General features: G+C 56.0%; 1 protein-coding gene across 1 annotated transcript; it reads right to left on the minus strand.

Moving 5' to 3' along the window:
* Positions 1-1462: 1462 nt before the first annotated feature.
* On the minus strand, positions 1463-26860 carry GTF2A1 (general transcription factor IIA subunit 1). The gene is made up of 9 exons (XM_075330460.1): positions 26729-26860; positions 7875-7976; positions 7626-7806; positions 7335-7405; positions 7168-7243; positions 4195-4328; positions 3802-4116; positions 3594-3683; positions 1463-2833 (listed from the first exon to the last, which is right to left on the minus strand). Exons 1-9 carry the CDS (start codon positions 26756-26758, stop codon positions 2726-2728), a joined length of 1107 nt encoding a protein of 368 aa, XP_075186575.1. The 5' UTR covers positions 26759-26860; the 3' UTR covers positions 1463-2725.
* Positions 26861-27240: the final 380 nt, after the last annotated feature.

Raw genomic sequence — 27240 nt, forward strand, 5'->3', positions numbered from 1 at the left:
CGTAACGGAGGAGGTCACAGGGCCGTGGCTAAGCCCTGAGGGAGGAGATCCCGGGGCCACGTAATGGAGGTGGCCACAGGGCCACAGCCCAACCATGAGGGAGGAGGTCCAGGGCCATGAAAAGGAGGAGGTCCCGGGGCCACGTAACGGAGGAGGTCACAGAGCCGTGGCTCAGCCCTGAGGGAGGAGATCCCGGGGCCACGTAATGGAGGTGGTCACAGGGCCACAGCCCAACCATGAGGGAGGAGGTCCCAGGGCCATGAAAAGGAGGAGGTCCCGGGGCCACGTAATGGAGGAGGTCACAGGGCCGTGGCTAAGTCCTGAGGTAGGAGATCCCGGGGCCACGTAATGGAGGTGGTCACAGGGCCACAGCCCAACCATGAGGGAGGAGGTCCCAGGGCCATGAAAAGGAGGAGGTCTCGGGACCATGTAAAAGGAGGAGGTCCCGGGACCATGTAAAAGGAGGAGGTCCTGGGGCCACAAAGGAAGTGCCGGGGCCACGTAAAGGAGGAGGTCCCTGGGCCATGTAAAGGAGGAGGTCCCGGAGCCATGAAAAGGAGGAGGTCCCGGAGCCATGAAAAGGAGGAGGTCCCGGGGCCATATAAAGGAGGAGGTCCCGGAGCCATGTAAAGGAGGAGGTCCCGGGGCCATGTAAAGGAGGAGGTCCCAGAGCCATGAAAAGGAGGAGGTCCCGGAGACATGAAAAGGAGGAGGTCCCGGAGACATGAAAAGGAGGAGGTCCCGGAGACATGAAAAGGAGGAGGTCCCGGGGCCATGGCCTAGCCTTGAGGGAAGAGGTCCCGGGGCCGCAGTCCAGCCCTATGGGAGGAGTCACGGGACCAGGTAGAAGGAAGAGGTCCCGGGGCCACGGCCTAGCCCTGAGGGAGGAGGTCCCGAGGCCGCAGTCCAGCCCTAAGGGAGGAGTCACGAGACCAGGTAGAAGGAGGAGATCCCGGGGCCACGGCCCAGCCCTGAGAGAGGAGGTCCCGGGGACACGGTAGGCGGAGGGTGATGCTGCATCACTCAATAGCCCCTACACTACACTGGCCTCTTACTGTGGTACTGGGGGTCTCATTGTGCCACGTGACATGCATCTCGTGATTATGGCCTCCCGGCAGCGTGGCACTCACCCACATATTCAGCAGTTAGCAGAGAAGGAATAACCTGGTCGTCCGTCACCTCCAACCTGCAGACGTGAGGGGAAGCCTCGGACTTTTGGATATGACAGTATAGGAGGATGGCTCGGTGGTTAGCACCAAGGACACCATCTGCGAGGAGCTTGTATGTTCTCTCCGTGTTTTCGTGGGTTTCCTCCCACACTCCTCATAGGGAATTTACATTGGCATCACTGTCCCCATTGGGGCTCACAATGTATGTAAAGCGGTGTTAATAGCGCTATATAAATGAATAAATATTATTATATCTCCGCTGCCCTCCCCCCGGGGTCTTCACACAGAAAATATCACATTTTTAAAATAACTTTTAATTAAAGGTTTTTGCAAAGGTAAAATATTAAAACGTAATAGAATCAAATAACTTTCCTAATGAGGAATCTAAAGCGCGGCATAAAAGAAAAGCGGCCTCATCTGCCATTGTACAGCATTTACAGACAGACATAATAAATAGCGTCGCCCCTCCACAGAAAGTACAACAGCCGGTGACAGGAGCGCAATCCCCCGGCCCATAGAAAAAATCATCAGAGCCCCCCCAAGACCCGAACCGCCGAGTACACAGGATTTCACATTTATCAGAAGCTGCTCCGTCACCTCCACAGAGTCCGATATAGCCAAAAGGGCGTGGCCATGCTCCAGAGCTCCGCCCACAGCCCCAATGCGCTGTGTAAGGCAGCAAGTATACATCGGGGGTCCCACACCGAGATCAGTCATCCGCCATCATTACCCCACACAACAGGCCGAGACAGACACAGGAGAGCCATAGAAAAAAAAAAACACAGATCAGAACGGAGAACGCTGCAAACCGCCAGGAGGGGGCGCAACGGCCAGCGGAAAGTCAGCATCTTGCTTGCGTGATTTTAGGCACTAGACACAAGGCAGTACAAACATGGCGCCCCCTCCCATTTATCACCATCGCCAGGACCAAGGCTGGTAATGCACTACAGGAGTAAGGCAGCCAGCCCTGGACGGGCCTTGCTGGATCCAGGGGCCACCGCCGGGAGTGCCACCGCCGGGGCACGGGTCAAGGGGCGCCACCGCCGGGGCACAGGTCAGGGGGCACATAGCTGCACAGTTAATGACGAAGCCGAAGAATAAAACAGAATAGAGGGCGGGATGTGAGGAGCTGAACCCTAAAATCAGGCATCACATCATGGCTGATTGTGGCACAGGGGAGAGGCGAGAAAAGCAGGAGTCAGCGTCCGGTACCTGGGGGGGCAGAGGTGCCATAACCCCCCAATAAAAACACTTAATACAATCTTTTGAAGTAAAACTTTCCAGAGGATCAAACTTGTATAACATGGAAAGGAGAATAAAACCATAAAACAAGGGCTGCACGTGGCCGTCCGTGGCCTCCGTCACTCCAGGTCATCAGTCCCGTGACATTACAGTCCCACACGGAGGTGCAGCCTTAGTCTCTTGTCGCTGGCGCCAGGAAGAGCCCAATTCCCGGCCTTTGGGTGCAGTTTCAAAATTAACCAGTTATTTCTTTGTTTTTTTTTGGTCTAAAAGTCACCGACCCCTAAAAACCCAGCGCGGGGCCGAGGGAGGGCTCACCACTCCGCGTCACCAATGGCTTTGGAGAAGACAAAGTCACGACCGTTCAGGTTCATGATTCCATCTTTTAGATGAAACTTCCACTTGTTTTTACTTCTGTGGATCTGAAATGTGGAGAAGAGTGGAGACATTAGAAGAGGCTACTGCGGGACCAGTGACGGGCTAGCGCGGGGCCAGTGACGGGCTAGCGCGGGGCCAGTGACGGGCTAGCGCGGGGCCAGTGACGGGCTAGCGCGGGGCCAGTGACGGGCTAGCGCGGGGCCAGTGACGGGCTACCGCGGGGCCAGTGACGGGCTACCGCGGGGCCAGTGACGGGCTACCGCGGGGCCAGTGACGGGCTACCTCCATCTATAAACACATTAGACGTGGCTATGTGTGGGACCATGATGGGCTAGTGTGGGACTATGATTGGCTACCTCCATCTTCGGACTTGCTGTCTACAAAACTCCATCTGCAATACATATCAGTGCGTGTGCAGGCCCACCATCAGTATGAGATGACGCGGCGATTCCGTACGGCTCGGCATACATCACCGGGACTCGGCGTAGGAACCGGGCCAGACAGACACAGTGCCAGGAGGCTGCGGTGAACAGTTGCTCATCTCACCAGGGACAAGGCTGCCATCTAGTGGCCACACTCGGTATGGCCCATTCTGACGAGTGTTTGTGTCACAGATGTAGGAGCTAATTGATGGCCACATCGAGCCTTCGCTATCAGGGTCTCCGCACAGACCTAATCTGGGGGTGTCAGAGAGGGTTCATGTCACCGCAGAGCACAATGTGAGGGCGGCTGTGACGGAGGCTCCAGGTTCTTGCGGTTGGACTGGACAGAACCTGCGCCCGTCACACCACGAGGACGTCTCACCTTATCGTACTGACAGACGACCACATTCTCTGTGTCGAACAGCTCCTGCCCCTCCTCGTCGCTCACATCGTCCTCACTGTTCAGCGGCTCCTGCAGGAAAAGCGGAGACCGCGCTAGACCCGACTACACGTGATAGATGAATGCGCTGTGTGACTACAACCCCCAGCAGCCGCCCCTCGCAGGATGCAGCGGTGTGCCACAACATTACCTCCTCCACTTGGCCGTCCTCGCCGTCCTTTTCCTTGTCCTCCTCCTCTTCATCATCGTAATCTTCATCCTCATCTTCATCCTCCTCAGAAGAAGTGTCTCCGGCGCCGTCCACCTGCAGGACGAGAGGCGCTTGCTGCTGCCCCGGCTGCGGCTGTTGGGTGTTTGCCATGGAGAGCTGCGCCTGCGATGGCGCTTGTGGAGCGGCGACCGTGGTGGGGATGACTTGGGGTTTGTTGCCTGTGAAGAGGATCTGCTGTGGCTGTATGATGACCCCGGTCTGCTGCGAGAGACCCCCGGGCAGAGGAGTCAAAACCTGGAACGGACAAGGGGGGAGTTACCTCTCCTCCATGATATCAAGTCATGGCAGACGACACCATAAAAAGCGTCTCACCTGCTGGATGACAGGGGCTTGTACCCCTCCAGGCTGCATCTGGGGAATCACTTGCTGCTGCAGGACCATGGGCTGCTGCTGCTGAATGATATACTGGGCGCCATTGGGGGCACGGACCACCTGCAAGAGCTGACCTGAGGGAAATATGGCGAAGTGACAGACTGGCACAATCATGGCGGAGGAGACTCCCGACACTGGACGGCGCCCCAATACCCAGCAATATAGAGACGAGTCCTCAGGAAGGATCACCACGTGAGGCGGATTGTGGTGGGGGGAGCGAAACATTAATGGGACCAAATAACATATCCCCCCGCAAGAGTGGGGGGTGATCACGTCATAGTATATCAGCCACGGCCCCCACAGAGGCCACACCGCAATACCAGACGGGGGCGTCTGTCCAGTCTCCACATAAGCCGCACCACGATACCAGACGGAGGTGCCAGTCTAGCCCCCACCACAATACTACATGGGGCACCAGTCCAGCCCCCACCACAATACTACATGGGGCACCAGTTCAGCCCCCACATAGGCCGCACCATGATACCAGACAGGGGCGCCAGTCCAGCCCCCACAGAGGCCACACCGCAATACCAGACGGGGGCGTCTGTCCAGCCTCCACATAAGCCGCACCACGATACCAGACGGAGGTGCCAGTCTAGCCCCCACCACAATACTACATGGGGCACCAGTCCAGCCCCCACCACAATACTACATGGGGCACCAGTTCAGCCCCCACATAGGCCGCACCATGATACCAGACAGGGGCGCCAGTCCAGCCCCCACAGAGGCCACACCGCAATACCAGACGGGGGCGTCTGTCCAGCCTCCACATAAGCCGCACCACGATACCAGACGGAGGTGCCAGTCTAGCCCCCACCACAATACTACATGGGGCACCAGTCCAGCCCCCACCACAATACTACATGGGGCACCAGTTCAGCCCCCACATAGGCCGCACCAAGATACCAGACAGGGGCGCCAGTCCAGCCCCCACATAAGCCACACCATTATACCAGACGGGGGCGCCAGTCCAGCCTCCACATAAGCCACACCATTATACCAGACGGGGGCGCCAGTCTGGCCCCCACATAGCCCACACCATGATACCAGACGGGGGCGTCTGTCCAGCCCCCACATAGGCCGCACCACGATACCAGACGGAGGTGCCAGTCTAGCCCCCACCACAATACTACATGGGGCACCAGTTCAGCCCCCACATAGGCCGCACCATGATACCAGACAGAGGCGCCAGTCCAGCCCCCACCACAATACTGCATGGGGAACCAGTCCAGCCCCCACCACAATACTGCATGGGGCACCAGTCCAGCCCCCACCACAATACTGCATGGGGCACCAGTCCAGCCCCCACCACAATACTGCATGGGGCACCAGTCCAGCCCCCACCACAATACTGCATGGGGCACCAGTCCAGCCTCCACCACAATACTGCATGGGGCACCAGTCCAGCCCCCACCACAATACTGCATGGGGCACCAGTCCAGCCCCCACCACAATACTGCATGGGGCACCAGTCCAGCCCCCACCACAATACTGTATGGGGCACCAGTCCAGCCCTCACCACAATACTGCATGGGGCACCAGTCCAGCCCCCACCACAATACTGCATGGGGCACCAGTCCAGCCCCCACATAGGCCGCACCATGATACTAGACAGAGGCACCTGTCCAGCCCCCACATAGGCCGCACCATGATACTAGACGGAGGCATCTGTCCAGCCCCCACATAGGCCGCACCATGATACTAGACGGAGGCATCTGTCCAGCCCCCACATAGGCCGCACCATTATACCAGACGGAGGCGCCAGTCCAGCCCCCACCACAATACTACATGGGGCACCAGTCCAGCCCCCACATAGGCCGCACCATGATACCAGACAGGGGCGCCAGTCCAGCCCCCACCACAATACTACATGGGGCACCAGTCCAGCCCCCACATAGGCCGCACCATGATACTAGACGGAGGCGCCTGTCCAGCCCCCACAGAGGCCACACCGCAATACCAGACGGGGGCGTCTGTCCAGCCTCCACATAAGCCACACCACGATACCAGACGGAGGTGCCAGTCCAGCCCCCACCACAATACTACATGGGGCACCAGTTCAGCCCCCACATAGGCCGCACCATGATACTAGACGGAGGCGCCTGTCCAGCCCCCACATAGGCCGCACCATGATATTAGACGGAGGCGCCTGTCCAGCCCCCACATAAGCCGCACCATGATACTAGACGGAGGCGCCTGTCCAGCCCCCACATAGGCCGCACCATGATACTAGACGGAGGCGCCTGTCCAGCCCCCACATAAGCCGCACCATGATACCAGACGGAGGCGCCTGTCCAGCCCCCACCATGATACTAGACGGAGGCGCCTGTCCAGCCCCCACATAGGCCGCACCATGATATTAGACGGAGGCGCCTGTCCAGCCCCCACATAGGCCGCACCATGATATTAGACGGAGGCGCCTGTCCAGCCCCCACATAGGCCGCACCATGATACTAGACGGAGGCGCCTGTCCAGCCCCCACAACGATACCAGACGGGGGTGCCTGTCTCTCAACACAAATTGTAGCTACCTTAGGAGGCTCCACATCCTCTGTACAGGACCCGTGCCCCTCACCCACAGCATTGAATCGCGCCAGAGCTTAGATGTCTCCTAAGGTTATAGTACTCGCTTGTAACGGATATTGGACGTATACAAGGAGTCGGCCGGGGTACCAGAGAGTAAGAAACCGTCCACAGATGAAAAAGTGTGAGCAGGAATGCCAAATCGGATGTCACCACCCTCCAACACCCCGAGCAGAAGAGACATAACCCAAACCTCGGGGCCCCAAGGTGACGTCTGCACCCAGGTACCCGCTGTGTACACTACAGGGTCCTATGTGGGGAGGGTCTGAGGATTCCTGTGTGCGGATGTCACCCTGTGCCCCACACATGCCACTGACTGCCCCACACTTACCGGAGTTGGTGATGAGCTGCTGCACAGGGGTGACCCCGGCCGGCAGGGCCAATGTAGCTGCGGTGGCTGCCGCACTCTGGAACAGGAGACAGATTTTAGATTTTACCCTTTAAACTACAACTCCCACTAAAAGCAGCTTCACCCCCAGCCCCAGGAGCGGGACCTACCATTCCTTGTGGGGCCATGTGCTGGATCAGCTTGGAATCGTTGGTCGGGATCAGAACTTGCTGCTGAGAAGCTGAAATCAGAGATGAAAGACGTGACGACCAGAAGATGGGGGGCACTTAAAAATACAGGACCCCGACACCAGTACAACATTATCTCCTGGGTGACCACCACAATGGCCGCCATTTCACTGCCTTTCAGGAGCCCAGGAAAACTGTGGTTCAGCCCCTATTAGCGCTATGATGGCGGAACATTTTACTGACCACACCCATCCCACAGCTTTGTAGTCAGACCTGGGTGCGCGGCGGGGATGAGGACCTGCTGTGCCTGCGCCTGGTGCGTGGCGGTCGGTGGCGGCTGCTGGTGTGCCTGCACGTGGTGGTGGTGCTGCTGCTGGGACTGGAGTAGAAGCTGCTGCTCCTCGGAGTGGAAGCCGTCCACCGCCTTGGATTGCATCAGTTTATTCTCCCACAGCTGCAAGAGAAGGAGGCGGTGAGTGACGGCACGTGGGCAGTGCAGGCGGTGTGGGGCGGGATACTCACCGTCTTCAGCTCCACCAGGACCTGCTCATCCACACCCTCGTCCAGAAACAGCTCCCGCACATCATTGATGACGTCCTCGATCACCGAGCGGTACAACTTAGGCTGCGACACAAGAGATGGCTCAGATTAGGGTACACCGCATCACCAAGAACTACACGACTGCAACCCGGTGTGCCGAGCTGTGCGGGCGGCACGAGGCGGCATCTACAATGGGCGTTCTCCAAGAATGGGGTGGAACCACCGCGGACACAGACACCGCTCTACAGATCCTCAGAAAACCGGACCCATATGCACAGACACCGCGCTACAGATCCTCAGAAAACCAGACCCAGACACCGCGCTACAGATCCTCAGAAAACGGGACCCATATACACAGACACCGCGCTACAGATCCTCAGAGAAATGGACCCAGACACACAGACATCGCAATACAGATCCTCAGAAAACAAGACCCATATACACAGACACCGCGCTACAGATCCTCAGAAAACCAGACCCATATACACAGACACCGCACTACAGATCCTCAGAAAACCAGACCCATATACACAGACACCGCTCTACAGATCCTCAGAAAACAAGACCCATATACACAGACACCGCACTACAGATCCTCAGAAAACAAGACCCATATACACAGACACCGCGCTACAGATCCTCAAAAAACCGGACCCATATATACAGACCCTCAGAAAACCGGACCCATATACACAGACACCGCGCTACAGATTCTCAGAAAACCGGACCCAGACACCGCGCTACAGATCCTCAGAAAACCGGACCCAGACACCGCACTACAGATCCTCAGAAAACCAGACCCATATACCCAGACACCGCACTACAGATCCTCAGAAAACCCGACCCATATACACAGACACCGCACTACAGATCCTCAGAAAACCGGACCCATATACACAGACACCGCACTACAGATCCTCAGAAAACGGGACCCATATACACAGACACCGTGCTAGAGATCCTCAGAAAACCGGACCCATATACACAGGCACCACACTACAGATCCTCAGAAAACCGGACCCATATACACAGACACCGTGCTAGAGATCCTCAGAAAACCGGACCCATATACACAGGCACCACACTACAGATCCTCAGAAAACCGGACCCAAACACCGCGCTACAGATCCTCAGAAAACCGGACCCATATACACAGAGACCGCGCTACAGATCCTCAGAAAACCAGACCCAGACACCGCGCTACAGATCCTCAGAAAACCAGATCCATATACACAGACACCGCACTACAGATCCTCAGAGAACCGAATCCGAACACACAGACACCGCGCTACAGATCCTTATAGAACCGAACCCGGACACACAGACACTGCACTACAGATCCTCAGAAAACCAGACCCATATACACAGACACCGCACTACAGATCCTCAAAGAACCGAACCCGAACACACAGACACCGCGCTACAGATCCTTAGAGAACCGAACCCGGACACAGACACCGCACTACAGATCCTCAGAAAACCCGACCCATATACACAGACACCGCACTACAGATCCTCAGAAAACCAGACCCATATACACAGACACCGCGCTACAGATCCCCAGAAAACCAGAGCCATATACACAGACACCGCGCTACAGATCCTTAGAGAACCGAACCCGGACACACAGACACCGCGCTACAGATCCTCAGAAAACCAGACCCATATACACAGACACCGCACTACAGATCCTCAGAAAACCAGACCCAGACACCGCACTACAGATCCTCAAAGAACCGAACCCGAACACACAGACACCGCGCTACAGATCCTCAGAAAACCAGACCCAGACACACAGACACCGCACTACAGATCCTCAGAAAACCAGACCCAGACACACAGACACCGCGCTACAGATCCTCAGAAAACCAGACCCATATACACAGACACCGCACTACAGATCCTCAGAAAACCGGACCCATATACACAGACACCGCACTACAGATCCTCAGAAAACCGGACCCATATACACAGACACCGCTCTACAGATCCTCAGAAAACAAGACCCATATACACAGACACCGCTCTACAGATCCTCAGAAAACAAGACCCATATACACAGACACCGCACTACAGATCCTCAGAAAACCGGACCCATATACACAGACACCGCACTACAGATCCTCAGAAAACCGGACCCATATACACAGACACCGCTCTACAGATCCTCAGAAAACAAGACCCATATACACAGACACCGCGCTACAGATCCTCAGAAAACCAGACCCATATACACAGACACCGCACTACAGATCCTCAGAAAACCAGACCCATATACACAGACACCGCACTACAGATCCTCAGAAAACTGGACCCATATACACAGACACCGCACTACAGATCCTCAGAAAACCGGACCCATATACACAGACACCGCTCTACAGATCCTCAGAAAACCGGACCCATATACACAGACACCGCACTACAGATCCTCAGAAAACCGGACCCATATACACAGACACCGCACTACAGATCCTCAGAAAACCGGACCCAGACACCGCACTACAGATCCTCAGAAAACCGGACCCATATACACAGACACCACGCTACAGATCCTCAGAAAACCAGACCTACACACAGACACCGTGCTAGAGATCCTCAGAAAACCGGACCCATATACACAGGCACCACACTACAGATCCTCAGAAAAGAAGACCCATATACACAGACACCGCACTACAGATCCTCAGAAAACCGGACCCAGACACCGCACTACAGATCCTCAGAAAACCAGACCCTGACACACAGACACCACACTACAGATCCTCAGAAAACCCGACCCATATACACAGACACCGCACTACAGATCCTCAGAAAACCGGACCCATATACACAGACACCGCACTACAGATCCTCAGAAAACCGGACCCATATACACAGAGACCGCGCTACAGATCCTCAGAAAACCAGACCCAGACACCGCGCTACAAATCCTCAGAAAACCAGATCCATATACACAGACACCGCGCTACAGATCCTTATAGAACTGAACCCGGACACACAGACACCGCACTACAGATCCTCAGAAAACCAGACCCATATACACAGAGACCGCACTACAGATCCTCAAAGAACCGAACCGGAACACACAGACACCGCGCTACAGATCCTTAGAGAACCGAACCTGGACACACAGACACCGCGCTACAGATCCTCAGAAAACCAGACCCAGACACACAGACACCGCACTACAGATCCTCAGAAAACCAGACCCATATACACAGACACCGCACTACAGATCCTCAGAAAACCAGACCCATATACACAGACACCGTGCTACAGATCCTCAGAAAACCAGACCCATATACACAGACACCGCACTACAGATCCTCAGAAAACCAGACCCATATACACAGACACCGCACTACAGATCCTCAGAAAACCGGACCCATATACACAGACACCGCACTACAGATCCTCAGAAAACCGGACCCATATACACAGACACCGCTCTACAGATCCTCAGAAAACCGGACCCATATACACAGACACCGCACTACAGATCCTCAGAAAACCGGACCCATATACACAGACACCGCACTACAGATCCTCAGAAAACCGGACCCAGACACCGCACTACAGATCCTCAGAAAACCGGACCCATATACACAGACACCGCGCTACAGATCCTCAGAAAACCAGACCTACACACAGACACCGTGCTAGAGATCCTCAGAAAACCGGACCCATATACACAGGCACCACACTACAGATCCTCAGAAAAGAAGACCCATATACACAGACACCGCACTACAGATCCTCAGAAAACCGGACCCAGACACCGCACTACAGATCCTCAGAAAACCAGACCCTGACACACAGACACCACACTACAGATCCTCAGAAAACCCGACCCATATACACAGACACCGCACTACAGATCCTCAGAAAACCGGACCCATATACACAGACACCGCACTACAGATCCTCAGAAAACCGGACCCATATACACAGACACCGCGCTACAGATCCTCAGAAAACCAGACCCATATACACAGAGACCGCGCTACAGATCCTCAGAAAACCAGACCCATATACACAGAGACCGCGCTACAGATCCTCAGAAAACCAGACCCAGACACCGCGCTACAGATCCTCAGAAAACCAGATCCATATACACAGACACCGCGCTACAGATCCTTATAGAACTGAACCCGGACACACAGACACCGCACTACAGATCCTCAGAAAACCAGACCCATATACACAGACACCGCACTACAGATCCTCAAAGAACCGAACCCGAACACACAGACACCGCGCTACAGATCCTTAGAGAACCGAACCCGGACACACAGACACCGGGCTACAGATCCTCAAAGAACCGAACCCGAACACACAGACACCGCGCTACAGATCCTTAGAGAACCGAACCCGGACACACAGACACCGCGCTACAGATCCTCAGAAAACCAGACCCAGACACACAGACACCGCACTACAGATCCTCAGAAAACCAGACCCATATACACAGACACCGCACTACAGATCCTCAGAAAACCAGACCCAGACACCGCACTACAGATCCTCAAAGAACCGAACCCGAACACACAGACACCGCGCTACAGATCCTCAGAAAACCAGACCCAGACACCGCGCTACAGATCCTCAGAAAACCAGACCCATATACACAGACACCGCACTACAGATCCTCAAAGAACCAAACCCGAACACACAGACACCGCGCTACAGATCCTTAGAGAACTGAACCCGGACACACAGACACCTTGCTACAGATCCTCAGAAAACCATACCCAGACACACAGACACCGCGCTACAGATCCTCAGAAAACCAGACCCATATACACAGACACCGCACTACAGATCCTCAGAAAACCAGACCCATATACACAGACACCGCGCTACAGATCCTTAGAGAACCGAACCCGGACACACAGACACCGCGCTACAGATCCTCAGAAAACCAGACCCAGACACCGCGCTACAGATCCTCAGAAAACCAGACCCAGACAGACACCGTGCTACAGATCCCCAGAGAACCAGACCCAGACAGACACCGTGGTACAGATCCCCAGAGAACCAGACCCAAACAGACACCGCCCTACAGATCCCGAAAAATACAGACACTGCGCTCCAGATCCTCAGAAAACCAAACCCTGACACCGCGCTACAGATCCTCAGAAAAGCAGACACACACACACACACACACACACACACACACACACACTGCGCTACAGATCCTCAGAGAACCAGACCCAGACCCAGACACCGGCACAATAACCCCTAGGCCGCAGCCCGCTGTCTGGAGGTTATACTTGACACCGATCTCTCCTTCACCCCCCACATACAATCTCTTGCCCGCTCCTGCCGCTTGCACCTCAAGAACATCTCTAGAATCCGCCCCTTTCTCACAATGGAAACGACAAAAACCCTCACCGTGTCCCTGATCCACTCTCGCCTTGACTACTGTAACTCTCTATTAATTGGTCTCCCCCTAAATAGACTCCCCTCTACAGCCCATCCTTAATGCAGCAGCCAGGGTCACCTATCTGGCCAACCGCTACTCGGATGCCTCTGCTCTGTGCCAGTCATTGCACTGGCTGCCCATATATCACAGGATCCAATTCACACTGCTTGTTCTCACCCACAAAGCTCTCCACAGTGCGGCACCCCCTACATCTTCACCCTCCTCTCTGTCTATCACCACAAAGCTCTCCACAGTGCGGCACCCCCTTACATCTCCACCCTCCTCTCTGTCTATCACCACAAAGCTCTCCACAGTGCAGCACCCCCTACATCTTCACCCTCCTCTCTGTCTATCACCACAAAGCTCTCCACAGTGCGGCACCCCCTACATCTCCACCCTCATCTGTCTATCACCACAAAGCTCTCTACAGTGCTGCACCCCCCTACATCTCCACCCTCATCTGTCTATCACCACAAAGCTCTCTACAGTGCTGCACCCCCTACATCTCCATCCTCCTCTCTATCACCACAAAGCTCTCCACAGTGTGGCACCCCCTACATCTCCACCCTCATCTCTATCACCACAAAGCTCTCCACAGTGCAGCACCCCCTACATCTCCACCCTCATCTGTCTATCACCACAAAGCTCTCCACAGTGCAGCACCCCCTACATCTCCACCCTCATCTGTCTATCACCACAAAGCTCTCCACAGTGTGACACCCCCTACATCTCCACCCTCCTCTCTATCACCACAAAGCTCTCCACAGTGCGGCACCCCCTAGATCTCCACCCTTATCTGTCTATCACCACAAAGCTCTCCACAGTGCGGCACCCCCTACATCTCCACCCTCATCTCTGTCTATCACCACAAAGCTCTCCACAGTGCAGCACCCCCTACATCTCCACCCTCCCCTCTGTCTATCACCACAAAGCTCTCCACAGTGCGGCACCCCCTACATCTCCCCCCTCCTCTCTATCACCACAAAGCTCTCCACAGTGCGGCACCCCCTACATCTCCACCCTCCTCTCTATCACCACAAAGCTCTCCACAGTGTGGCACCCCCTACATCTCCACCCTCCTCTCTATCACCACAAAGCTCTCCACAGTGCGGCACCCCCTACATCTCCTCCTCATCTCTATCACCACAAAGCTCTCCACAGTGCGGCACCCCCTACATCTCCACCCTCCTCTCTATTACCACAAAGCTCTCCACAGTGCAGCACCCCCCTACATCTCCACCCTCCTCTCTATCTATCACCACAAAGCTCTCCGCAGTGCGGCACCCCCTACATCTCCACCCTCCTCTCTGTCTATCACCACAAAGCTCTCCACAGTGCAGCACCCCCTACATCTCCACCCTCATCTCTGTCTATCACCACAAAGCTCTCCGCAGTGCGGCACCCCCTACATCTCCACCCTCCTCTCTATCTATCACCACAAAGCTCTCCCCAGTGCAGCACCCCCTACATCTCCACCCTCCTCTCTGTCTATCACCACAAAGCTCTCCACAGTGCAGCACCCCCTACATCTCCACCCTCCTCTCTATCACCACAAAGCTCTCCACAGTGCAGCACCCCCTACATCTCCACCCTCATCTCTGTCTATCACCACAAAGCTCTCCACAGTGCAGCACCCCCTACATCTCCACCCTCCTCTCTATCACCACAAAGCTCTCCACAGTGCGGCACCCCCTACATCTCCACCCTCCTCTCTGTCTATTACCACAAAGCTCTCCACAGTGTGGCACCCCCTACATCTCCACCCTCCTCTCTATCACCACAAAGCTCTCCACAGTGCACACCCCCTACATCTCCACCCTCCTCTCTATCACCACAAAGCTCTCCACAGTGCGGCACCCCCTACATCTCCTCCTCATCTCTATCACCACAAAGCTCTCCACAGTGCAGCCCCCCTACATCTCCACCCACATCTGTCTATCACCACAAAGCTCTCCACAGTGCAGCACCCCCTACATCTCCACCCTCCTCTCTATCCATCATCCCACCCGTTCTCTACGCTCTGCAAATGACTTTCGACTAACACCCACACTAATTTCGAACTTCACACTCCCGAATCCAAGACTTCTTCCGAGCTGCACCAACCCTCTGGAACGCTCTACCCCAAGAAGTTAGGACGAATCACAACTTACTCAGCTTCAGACGCTCCCTAAAAACGCATCTTTTTTAGGGCGGCCTATCACACTCCCTAGCCAAACTAATTTCACCTAATCCCTCTACAACTTCTCAGAACATAACCCCACATCAAACTCCATGGCACCCAAATGCATCTCAAGGTTCTGACCTATTGGTCCAGGAAGCCATTATCTGTCCCCCATTTCCTTGAGATGGCTGGATTGTCATTGTAAATAAGCACTTGTACCTTGCCCCCCCCCCCCCCCTCGCATTGTAGATTGTAAGCTCTCACAAGCAGGGTTGCCTTTTTTCCCTTTAAATATTGTATCTTCTATAGCTGTTACTTGTTTGTATATGTTTACGTATATGATATGTATATGTAGATGAGCCTCCTGAATTGTAAAACGCTGCAGAATATGTTGGCGCTATAGAAATAAAGATTATTATTATTAGACACCGCACTACAGATCAGGGCTGTGGAGTCGGAGTCGGAGCTCATTTTGGTGGAGTCGGAGTCGGTATAAAATGCACCGACTCCGACTCCTAAAATATATAATAAATTGGGGACAGTAGTGCAATGCAGAATGTGCTGAATATTTTACTAAATAATATTTAGTATAATAGTTATATTTAAGTGAAAAATGTATTGTACAATGTGAACATCAGACATTTAATCATTTTTATGATACAATAATCAAGATATTTGGAAAGAACATAAAATATATTTATTGGATACAACTTTAGAACACAAAAAACATAAATTGTAAATATGTAATTAATATATACATATATACACACACACAAGATATATATGTCATCTACTGTATATTACATATTGTATTACATATTTACAATTTATTAGTTTTTTGTGTTCTAAAGTTGTATCCAATAAATATATTTTATGTTCTATCCAAATATCTTGATTATTGTATCATAAAAATGATTAAATGTCTGATGTTCACATTGTCCTACAATACATTTTTCACCTAACTATAAGCAATATATGTAGGAGTCGGAGTCGGTGCAAGAGAAATTGAGGAGTCGGAGTCGAAGGTTTGGCTTACCGACTCCACAGCCCTGCTACAGATCCTCAGAAAACCAGACCCAGACACCGCACTACAGATGCTCAGAAAACCAGACCCAAACACACAGACACCGCGCTACAGATGCTCAGAAAACCAGACCCAAACACACAGACACCGCGCTACAGATGCTCAGAAAACCAGACCCAAACACACAGACACCGCGCTACAGATCCTCAGAAAACCAGACCCAGACACCGCGCTACAGATCCTCAGAAAACCAGACCCAGACACCGCGCTACAGATCCTCAGAAAACCGGACCCAGACACCGCGCTACAGATCCTCAGAAAACCGGACCCTGACACACAGACACCGCACTACAGATCCTCAGAAAACCGGACCCATATACACAGACACCGCACTACAGATCCTCAGAAAACCAGACCCAGACAGACACCGCGCTACAGATCCTCAGAAAACCAGACCCAGACACACAAACACTGCACTACAGATCCTCAGAAAACCAGACCCAGACACACAAACACTGCACTACAGATCCTCTGAAAACCAGACCCAGACACAGACACCGCACTACAGATCCTCAGAAAACCAGACCCAGACACCGCGCTACAGATCCTCAGAAAACCAGACCCAGACACCGCGCTATAGATCCTCAGAAAACCAGACCCAGACACAGACACCGCACTACAGATGCTCAGAAAACCAGACCCAAACACCGCACTACAGATCCTCAGAAAACCAGACCCAGACACCGCGCTACAGATCCTCAGAAAACCGGACCCAGACACCGCGCTACAGATCCTCAGAAAACCGGACCCTGACACCGCGCTACAGATCCTCAGAAAACCAGACACAGACACCGCACTACAGATCCTCAGAAAACCGGACCCTGACACCGCGCTACAGATCCTCAGAAAACCAGACCCAGACACCGCGCTACAGATCCTCAGAAAACCAGACCCAGACACCGCGCTACAGATCCTCAGAAAACCAGACACAGACACCGCGCTACAGATCCTCAGAAAACCGGACCCTGACACCGCGCTACAGATCCTCAGAAAACCAGACCCAAACACCGCACTACAGATCCTCAGAAAACCAGACCCAGACACCGCGCTACAGATCCTCAGAAAACCGGACCCAGACACCGCGCTACAGATCCTCAGAAAACCGGACCCTGACACCGCGCTACAGATCCTCAGAAAACCAGACACAGACACCGCACTACAGATCCTCAGAAAACCGGACCCTGACACCGCGCTACAGATCCTCAGAAAACCAGACCCAGACACCGCGCTACAGATCCTCAGAAAACCAGACCCAGACACCGCGCTACAGATCCTCAGAAAACCAGACACAGACACCGCACTACAGATCCTCAGAAAACCGGACCCTGACACACAGACACCGCGCTACAGATCCTCAGAAAACCAGACCCAGACACCGCGCTACAGATCCTCAGAAAACCAGACCCAGACACCGCGCTACAGATCCTCAGAAAACCAGACCCAGACACCGCACTACAGATCCTCAGAAAACCAGACCCAGACACCGCGCTACAGATCCTCAGAAAACCGGACCCAGACACCGCGCTACAGATCCTCAGAAAACCAGACCCAGACACCGCGCTACAGATCCTCAGAAAACCAGACCCAGACACAGACACCGCACTACAGATGCTCAGAAAACCAAACCCACACACAGACACCGCACTACAGATGCTCAGAAAACCAGACCCAAACACACAGACACCGCGCTACAGATCCTCAGAAAACCAGACCCAGACACTGCGCTACAGATCCTCAGAAAACCAGACCCAGACACCGCGCTACAGATCCTCAGAAAACCAGACACAGACACCGCGCTACAGATCCTCAGAAAACCAGACCCAGACACCGCACTACAGATCCTCAGAAAACCAGACCCAGACACCGCGCTACAGATCCTCAGAAAACCAGACCCCGCACTACAGATCCTCAGAAAACCAGACCCAGACACCGCGCTACAGATCCTCAGAAAACCGGACCCAGACACCGCGCTACAGATCCTCAGAAAACCAGACACCGCGCTACAGATCCTCAGAAAACCAGACACAGACACCGCGCTACAGATCCTCAGAAAACCAGACCCGAACACACAGACACCGCACTACAGATCCTCAGAAAACCAGACCCAAACACACAGACACCGCGCTACAGATCCTCAGAGATCCGGACCCAGACACACAGACACCGCACTACAGATCCTCAGAAAACCAGGCCCGGACCCAGACACCACACTACAGATCCTCCCGGACACACAGACACCGCACTACAGATCCTCAGAAAACCAGGCCCGGACCCAGACACCACACTACAGATCCTCCCGGACACACAGACACCGCACTACAGATCCTCAGAAAACCGGACCTGAACACACACACACCGCGCTACAGATCCTCAGAAAACCCGACCCAGACACACAGACACCGCGCTACAGATCCTCAGAAAACCAGACCCAGACACACAGACACCGCGCTACAGATCCTCAGAAAACCAGACCCATATACACAGACACCGTACTACAGATCCTCAGAAAACCGGACCCATATACACAAACACCGCGCTACAGATCCTCAGAAAACCAGACCCAGACACACAGACACCGCGCTACAGATCCTCAGAAAACCGGACCCTGACACACAGACACCGCACTACAGATGCTCAGAAAACCAGACCCAGACACACAGACACCGCGCTACAGATCCTCAGAGATCCGGACCCAGACACACAGACACCGCGCTACAGATCCTCAGAAAACCAGACCCAGACACACAGACACCGCGCTACAGATCCTCAGAGATCCGGACCCAGACACACAGACACCGCGCTACAGATCCTCAGAAAACCAGACCCAGACACACAGACACCGCACTACAGATCCTCCCGGACACACAGACACCGCGCTACAGATCCTCAGAGATCCGGACCCGCGCATTCAGCTGAAGGACGGTTACATCCTCGTACATTGTGTCATTGTAGGTGTGCAGACACAACTGTGACGAAGCCTCCGCCAAGACAAGTTTTGGGGATTTGTTGCCACATTATATGTTGATCTCCGTTGTCCGAAGGAAACGGACAAGAAGGCGGAGCATCCGGTCACTGCGCACACCGTGCTACGGAAAATCACTAAAGATGAGAGGGGGTCAGGAGGTGGGGGGCCGGGGGACAGCGGGGACCCCCACAATGCCTAGCACTGTACCCAGCTCGCCGGCCGCTCCCCCAATCCGTATCCTACACAAGCTGTGGACGTGCCCTTCACAAATCAGCATTTAGGGGCTTCCTGGGATTTGGCGGCTGTGAGACCCCCCCCAATCACTGGACCGGGGTCTGCAGCCATTAACTTCTCCAGCAGTGAATGACATGAGCTCCAAACGTTCTCACCAAGAGGTTCTGCAGCAGCTGGGTGTATGCTCAGCTCCCCCAACCAATATAACATGTAAGAGAAGCCACTGAACTCTGGGACTTCAACACATTCTGGGGCCACGGGGCCCTATAACGACTATTATATTACGGGGGACGTGGCCTCGTCTCTTCCCCTCCCCCGAGCGTTAATCTTCGGAGATTTCCTCTATCACTGCTGTACGCAGACTGTGCTCCAGGATGGGGAACACACTATTTATACAGGGGGGAGGGGCGCTGACGTCAGCAGGACCATCCCCTCCCCCGCAGCTCTGTGTATATAGAGGCAGGCGAGGGACAAGGAGCAGCCAGAGCAGATACAATGTAACGTCTGCGTATTACTGCACCGGGGGAGGGGACGCTGAGCCACAAGAGGGGAGCCCGAATATCGGGGGGCATCACTGGGCCCCACAACAGTCAGAGGGGGCCCAAATACCGGGGGGCCGTCACTGAGCCCCACAACAGTCATAGAGGGGCGCCGAATACTGGGGGGTATCACTGGGCCCCACAACAGTCAGAGGGGGCCGGAATACCAGGGGGAGTCACTGAGCCCCACAACAGTCATAGAGGGGCGCCAAATACCGGGGGGTAGTCACTGGGCCCCACAACAGTCAGAAGGTGCCGGAATACCAGGGGGAGTCACTGAGCCCCACAACAGTCATAGAGGGGCGCCAAATACCGGGTGGTAGTCACTGGGCCCCACAACAGTCAGAAGGTGCCGGAATACCAGGGGGGGGTCACTGAACCCCACAACAGTCATAGAGGGGCGCCAAATACCGGGGGGTAGTCACTGGGCCCCACAACAGTCAGAGGGGGCCGGAATACCGGGGGTCGTCACTGGGTCCCACAACAGTCAGAGGGGGCCGGAATACCAGGGGGAGTCACTGAGCCCCACAACAGTCAGAGGGGGCCGGAATACCAGGGGGAGTCACTGAACCCCACAACAGTCAGAGGGGGCCGGAATACCAGGGGGAGTCACTGGGCCCCACAACAGTCAGAGGGGGCCGGAATACCGGGGGTGGTCACTGGGTCCCACAACAGTCAGAAGGTGCCAGAATACCAGGGGGAGTCACTGAGCCCCACAACAGTCATAGAGGGGCGCCAAATACCGGGGGGTAGTCACTGGGCCCCACAACAGTCAGAAGGTGCCGGAATACCAGGGGGAGTCACTGAGCCCCACAACAGTCATAGAGGGGCGCCAAATACCGGGGGGTAGTCACTGGGCCCCACAACAGTCAGAAGGAGCCGGAATACCAGGGGGAGTCACTGGGCCCCACAACAGTCAGAGGGGGCCGGAATACAGGGGGGCGTCACTGGGCCCCACAACAGTCAGAGGGGGCCGGAATACCAGGGGGAGTCACTGAACCCCACAACAGTCAGAGGGGGCCGGAATACCAGGGGGAGTCACTGGGCCCCACAACAGTCAGAGGGGGCCGGAATACCGGGGGTGGTCACTGGGTCCCACAACAGTCAGAAGGTGCCAGAATACCAGGGGGAGTCACTGAGCCCCACAACAGTCATAGAGGGGCGCCAAATACCGGGGGGTAGTCACTGGGCCCCACAACAGTCAGAAGGTGCCGGAATACCAGGGGGAGTCACTGAGCCCCACAACAGTCATAGAGGGGGCCGGAATACCGGGGGTCGTCACTGGGTCCCACAACAGTCAGAGGGGGCCAGAATACAGGGGGAGTCACTGGGCCCCACAACAGTCAGATGGGGCCGGAATACCAGGGGGAGTCACTGAGCCCCACAACAGTCAGATGGGGCCGGAATACCAGGGGGAGTCACTGAGCCCCACAACAGTCAGAGGGGGCCGGAATACAGTGGGGAGTCACTGGGCCCCACAACAGTCAGAAGGGGCCGGAATACCAGGGGTCGTCACTGGGTCCCACAACAGTCAGAGGGGGCCGGAATACCAGGGGGAGTCACTGGGCCCCACAACAGTCAGAGGGGGCCGGAATACCAGGGGGAGTCACTGAGCCCCACAACAGTCAGATGGGGCCGGAATACCAGGGGGAGTCATTGAACCCCACAACAGTCAGAAGGGGCCGGAATACCGGGGGTCGTCACTGGGCCCCACAACAGTCAGAGGGGGCCGGAATACCAGGGGGAGTCACTGAGCCCCACAACAGTCAGATGGGGCCGGAATACCAGGGGGAGTCACTGAGCCCCACAACAGTCAGAGGGGGGCTCCAAATACCGGGGGGCGTCACTGGGTCCCACAACAGTCAGAAGGGGCCGGAATACCAGGGGGAGTCATTGAACCCCACAACAGTCAGAAGGGGCCGGAATACCGGGGGTCGTCACTGGGTCCCACAACAGTCAGAAGGGGCCGGAATACCAGGGGGAGTCACTGAGCCCCACAACAGTCAGAGGGGGCCGGAATACCGGGGGTCGTCACTGGGTCCCACAACAGTCAGAGGGGGCCGGAATACCGGGGGTCGTCACTAGGTCCCACAACAGTCAGAGGGGGCCGGAATACCGGGGGTCGTCACTAGGTCCCACAACAGTCAGAGGGGGCCGGAATACCAGGGGGAGTCACTGAGCCCCACAACAGTCAGAGGGGGCCGGAATACCGGGGGTCGTCACTGGGTCCCACAACAGTCAGAGGGGGCCGGAATACCAGGGGGAGTCACTGGGCCCCACAACAGTCAGAGGGGGCCGGAATACAGTGGGGTGTCACTGAGCCCCACAACAGTCAGAGGGGGCCGGAATACAGGGGGGTGTCACTGAGCCCCACAACAGTCAGAGGGGGCCGGAATACAGGGGGGTGTCACTGAGCCCCACAACAGTCAGAGGGGGCCGGAATACAGGGGGGTGTCACTGGGTCCCACAACAGTCAGAGGGGGCCGGAATACCGGGGGTCGTCACTGGGTCCCACAACAGTCAGATGGGGCCGGAATACCGGGGGTCGTCACTGGGTCCCACAACAGTCAGAGGGGGCCGGAATACCAGGGGGAGTCACTGGGCCCCACAACAGTCAGAGGGGGCCGGAATACCGGGGGTCGTCACTGGGCCCCACAACAGTCAGAGGGGGCCGGAATACCGGGGATCGTCACTGGGCCCCACAACAGTCAGAGGGGGCCGGAATACAGGGGGGTGTCACTGGGCCCCAGTCATGGAAAACAAGAATAAAATTAGATTCTCACATTTACTAGATCTACAGAAAATAAATAATATACACAGGTATACAGACTCCGCCCCCGAGGGGACACCCCAAATCCTGAGAAAGGTACACGAGACCCTAGGCTGCAGCACACCCCAAGGAGAGGGTCACAGCGACCCATATTAATACCCTAAGGAATTATCCCCCAATCTGAGGCCCCCGGGGTACATCTCCTCCTGATCTGAGGCCCGCAGGTTACATCATCTGCTGATCTGGAGCCCCTGGGGTACATTATGTCCTAATCTGGGGCCCCCGGGGTATATTATGTCCTGACCTGGGGCCCCCGGGGTACATTATGTTCTAATCTGGGGCCCCCGGGGTATATTATGTCCTAATCTGGGGCCCCTGGGGTATATTATGTCCTAATCTGGGGCCCCCGGGGTATATTATGTCCTAATCTGGGGCCCCCGGGGTATATTATGTCCTAATCTGGGGCCCCCGGGGTATATGTCCTAATCTGGGGCCCCCGGGGTATATTATGTCCTAATCTGGGGCCCCCAGGGTACATTATGTCCTAACCTGGGGTCCCCGGGATACATTATCTGCTGATCTGGGGTCCCCGGGGTACATTATCTGCTGATCTGGGGCCCCCGGGGTACATTATCTGCTGATCTGGGGTCCCCGGGGTACATTATCTGCTGATCTGGGGCCCCCGGGGTACATTATCTGCTGATCTGGGGCCCCCGGGGTACATTATCTGCTGATCTGGGGTCCCCGGGGTACATTATCTGCTGATCTGGGGCCCCCGGGGTACATTATCTGCTGATCTGGGGCCCCCTGGGTACATTATCTGCTGATCTGGGGCCCCCGGGGTACATTATCTGCTGATCTGGGGCCCCCGGGGTACATTATCTGCTGATCTGGGGCCCCCGGGGTACATTATCTGCTGATCTGGGGCCCCCGGGGTACATTATGTCCTGATTTGGGGCCCCCTGGGTAAATTATCTGCTGATCTGGGGCCCCCGGGGTACATTATCTGCTGACTGGGGTCCCCGGGGTACATTATCTGCTGATCTGGGGCCCCCGGGGTACATTATCTGCTGACTGGGGTCCCCGGGGTACATTATCTGCTGATCTGGGGCCCCCGGGGTACATTATCTGCTGATCTGGGGCCCCCGGGGTACATTATCTGCTGATCTGGGGCCCCCGGGGTACATTATCTGCTGATCTGGGGCCCCCGGGGTACATTATCTGCTGATCTGGGGCCCCCGGGGTACATTATCTGCTGATCTGGGGCCCCCGGGGTACATTATCTGCTAATCTGGGGTCCCCGGGGTACATTATCTGCTGATCTGGGGCCCCCGGGGTACATTATCTGCTGATCTGGGGCCCCCGGGGTACATTATCTGCTGATCTGGGGTCCCCGGAGTACATTATCTGCTGATCTGGGGCCCCCGGGGTACATTATCTGCTGATCTGGGGCCCCCGGGGTACATTATCTGCTGATCTGGGGCCCCCGGGGTACATTATCTGCTGATCTGGGGCCCCCGGGGTACATTATCTGCTGATCTGGGGTCCCCGGGGTACATTATCTGCTGATCTGGGGTCCCCGGGGTACATTATCTGCTGATCTGGGGCCCCCGGGGTACATTATCTGCTGATCTGGGGCCCCCTGGGTACATTATCTGCTGATCTGGGGCCCCCTGGGTACATTATCTGCTGATCTGGGGCCCCCTGGGTACATTATCTGCTGATCTGGGGCCCCCGGGGTACATTATCTGCTGATCTGGGGCCCCCGGGGTACATTATCTGCTGATCTGGGGTCCCCGGGGTACATTATCTGCTGATCTGGGGCCCCCTGGGTACATTATCTGCTGATCTGGGGTCCCCGGGGTACATTATCTGCTGATCTGGGGTCCCCGGGGTACATTATCTGCTGATCTGGGGCCCCCTGGGTACATTATCTGCTGATCTGGGGTCCCCGGGGTACATTATCTGCTGATCTGGGGCCCCCTGGGTACATTATCTGCTGATCTGGGGCCCCCGGGGTACATTATCTGCTGATCTGGGGCCCCCGGGGTACATTATCTGCTGATCTGGGGTCCCCGGGGTACATTATCTGCTGATCTGGGGCCCCCGGGGTACATTATCTGCTGATCTGGGGCCCCCTGGGTACATTATCTGCTGATCTGGGGTCCCCGGGGTACATTATCTGCTGATCTGGGGTCCCCGGGGTACATTATCTGCTGATCTGGGGCCCCCGGGGTACATTATCTGCTGATCTGGGGCCCCCGGGGTACATTATCTGCTGATCTGGGGCCCCCGGGGTACATTATCTGCTGATCTGGGGCCCCCGGGGTACATTATCTGCTGATCTGGGGCCCCCTGGGTACCTTATCTGCTGATCTGGGGCCCCCGGGGTACATTATCTGCTGATCTGGGGCCCCCGGGGTACATTATCTGCTGATCTGGGGCCCCCGGGGTACATTATCTGCTGATCTGGGGTCCCCTGGGTACATTATGTCCTGATTTGGGGCCCCCGGGGTACATTATCTGCTGATCTGGGGCCCCCGGGGTACATTATCTGCTGATCTGGGGCCCCCGGGGTACATTATCTGCTGATCTGGGGCCCCCGGGGTACATTATCTGCTGATCTGGGGCCCCCGGGGTACATTATCTGCTGATCTGGGGCCCCCTGGGTACATTATGTCCTGATTTGGGGCCCCCGGGGTACATTATCTGCTGATCTGGGGCCCCCGGGGTACATTATCTGCTGATCTGGGGCCCCCGGGATACATTATCTGCTGATCTGGGGCCCCCGGGGTACATTATCTGCTGATCTGGGGCCCCCGGGGTACATTATCTGCTGATCTGGGGCCCCCGGGGTACATTATCTGCTGATCTGGGGCCCCCTGGGTACCTTATCTGCTGATCTGGGGCCCCCGGGGTACATTATCTGCTGATCTGGGGCCCCCGGGGTACATTATCTGCTGATCTGGGGCCCCCGGGGTACATTATCTGCTGATCTGGGGTCCCCTGGGTACATTATGTCCTGATTTGGGGCCCCCGGGGTACATTATCTGCTGATCTGGGGCCCCCGGGGTACATTATCTGCTGATCTGGGGCCCCCGGGGTACATTATCTGCTGATCTGGGGTCCCCGGGGTACATTATCTGCTGATCTGGGGTCCCCGGGGTACATTATCTGCTGATCTGGGGCCCCCGGGGTACATTATCTGCTGATCTGGGGCCCCCGGGGTACATTATCTGCTGATCTGGGGTCCCCGGGGTACATTATCTGCTGATCTGGGGTCCCCTGGGTACATTATGTCCTGATTTGGGGCCCCCGGGGTACATTATCTGCTGATCTGGGGTCCCCTGGGTACATTATCTGCTGATCTGGGGTCCCCTGGGTACATTATCTGCTGATCTGGGGTCCCCTGGGTACATTATATCCTGATTTGGGGCCCCTGTGGATGAACCCAATGACTGAGGACACGGCGGGAACACATAACAGCCCCGGTGCAGACGGGACACCGAGCATCCGCGGACTCCCCGTCCTCCGGCACCGGCTGAGGAGACTCCCCGTCCTCCGGCACCGGCGGAGCTGACTCCCCGTCCTCCGGCACCGGCGGAGCTGACTCCCCGGGCCGGGTGACCGCACACTCGGGGCTCCGGGCTCTTACCACGGGGTTGGCGTTGGCCGCGGTCGCCATGTCCCGCAGTAGCCTCCCCGGCCCCCGGTGCTGCCTCCTCGCTTCTGCTTCTCCTTTATATACGGACACCGAGCGCCGAGACGCAGCCAGCAGGTCACGGGGGCGGGAAACCTCGCGGGAAGAGCGCGTCACTGGGGGCGGGGCCGCGCGGAGGCTGCTGGGAGTCGTAGTACTGAAGGCCGAGAGGGAAAGGCGTCTATTAACCCGTGAAGTGCCAGAGCGAGAGAGCGACGGAACAGTGCGGAGAGGAGAGGAGCTGCGGCCTAGGAGACCTGCCGGGACCTGTGGTTCTACCGCAGACGGGGGCGTCATAGCTGTGTGACAAGGACCCTCCGTACGAGGGGGAGGGGTCATTACTTCTGCACAGTGACCCCACTCATCTACAGTAAATGGGGGGTGATTACTTCTGCACAGGTACCACATCATGTACAGTACGTGGGGGGAATGACTTATACACAGTGACCCCCCATGATCTACATTCC

The sequence above is a fragment of the Anomaloglossus baeobatrachus genome, chromosome 12 (assembly GCF_048569485.1).
Source record: "Anomaloglossus baeobatrachus isolate aAnoBae1 chromosome 12, aAnoBae1.hap1, whole genome shotgun sequence".
In the NCBI taxonomy this organism is placed as follows: domain Eukaryota; kingdom Metazoa; phylum Chordata; class Amphibia; order Anura; family Aromobatidae; genus Anomaloglossus; species Anomaloglossus baeobatrachus.

What these genes read in the sequence shown, in the direction of transcription:
- GTF2A1 (XM_075330460.1), bottom strand. Translation starts at nt 26,758, where the DNA reads ATGGCGACCGCGGCCAACGCCAACCCCGTG. An exon ending in TCCTGGTGGAGCTGAAGACG is followed by an intron (nt 7,807 to 7,874) that starts GTGAGTATCCCG and finishes CTTCTCTTGCAG; the next exon opens with CTGTGGGAGAATAAACTGAT. An exon ending in TCGTCTGTCAGTACGATAAG is followed by an intron (nt 2,834 to 3,593) that starts GTGAGACGTCCT and finishes TCCACATTTCAG; the next exon opens with ATCCACAGAAGTAAAAACAA.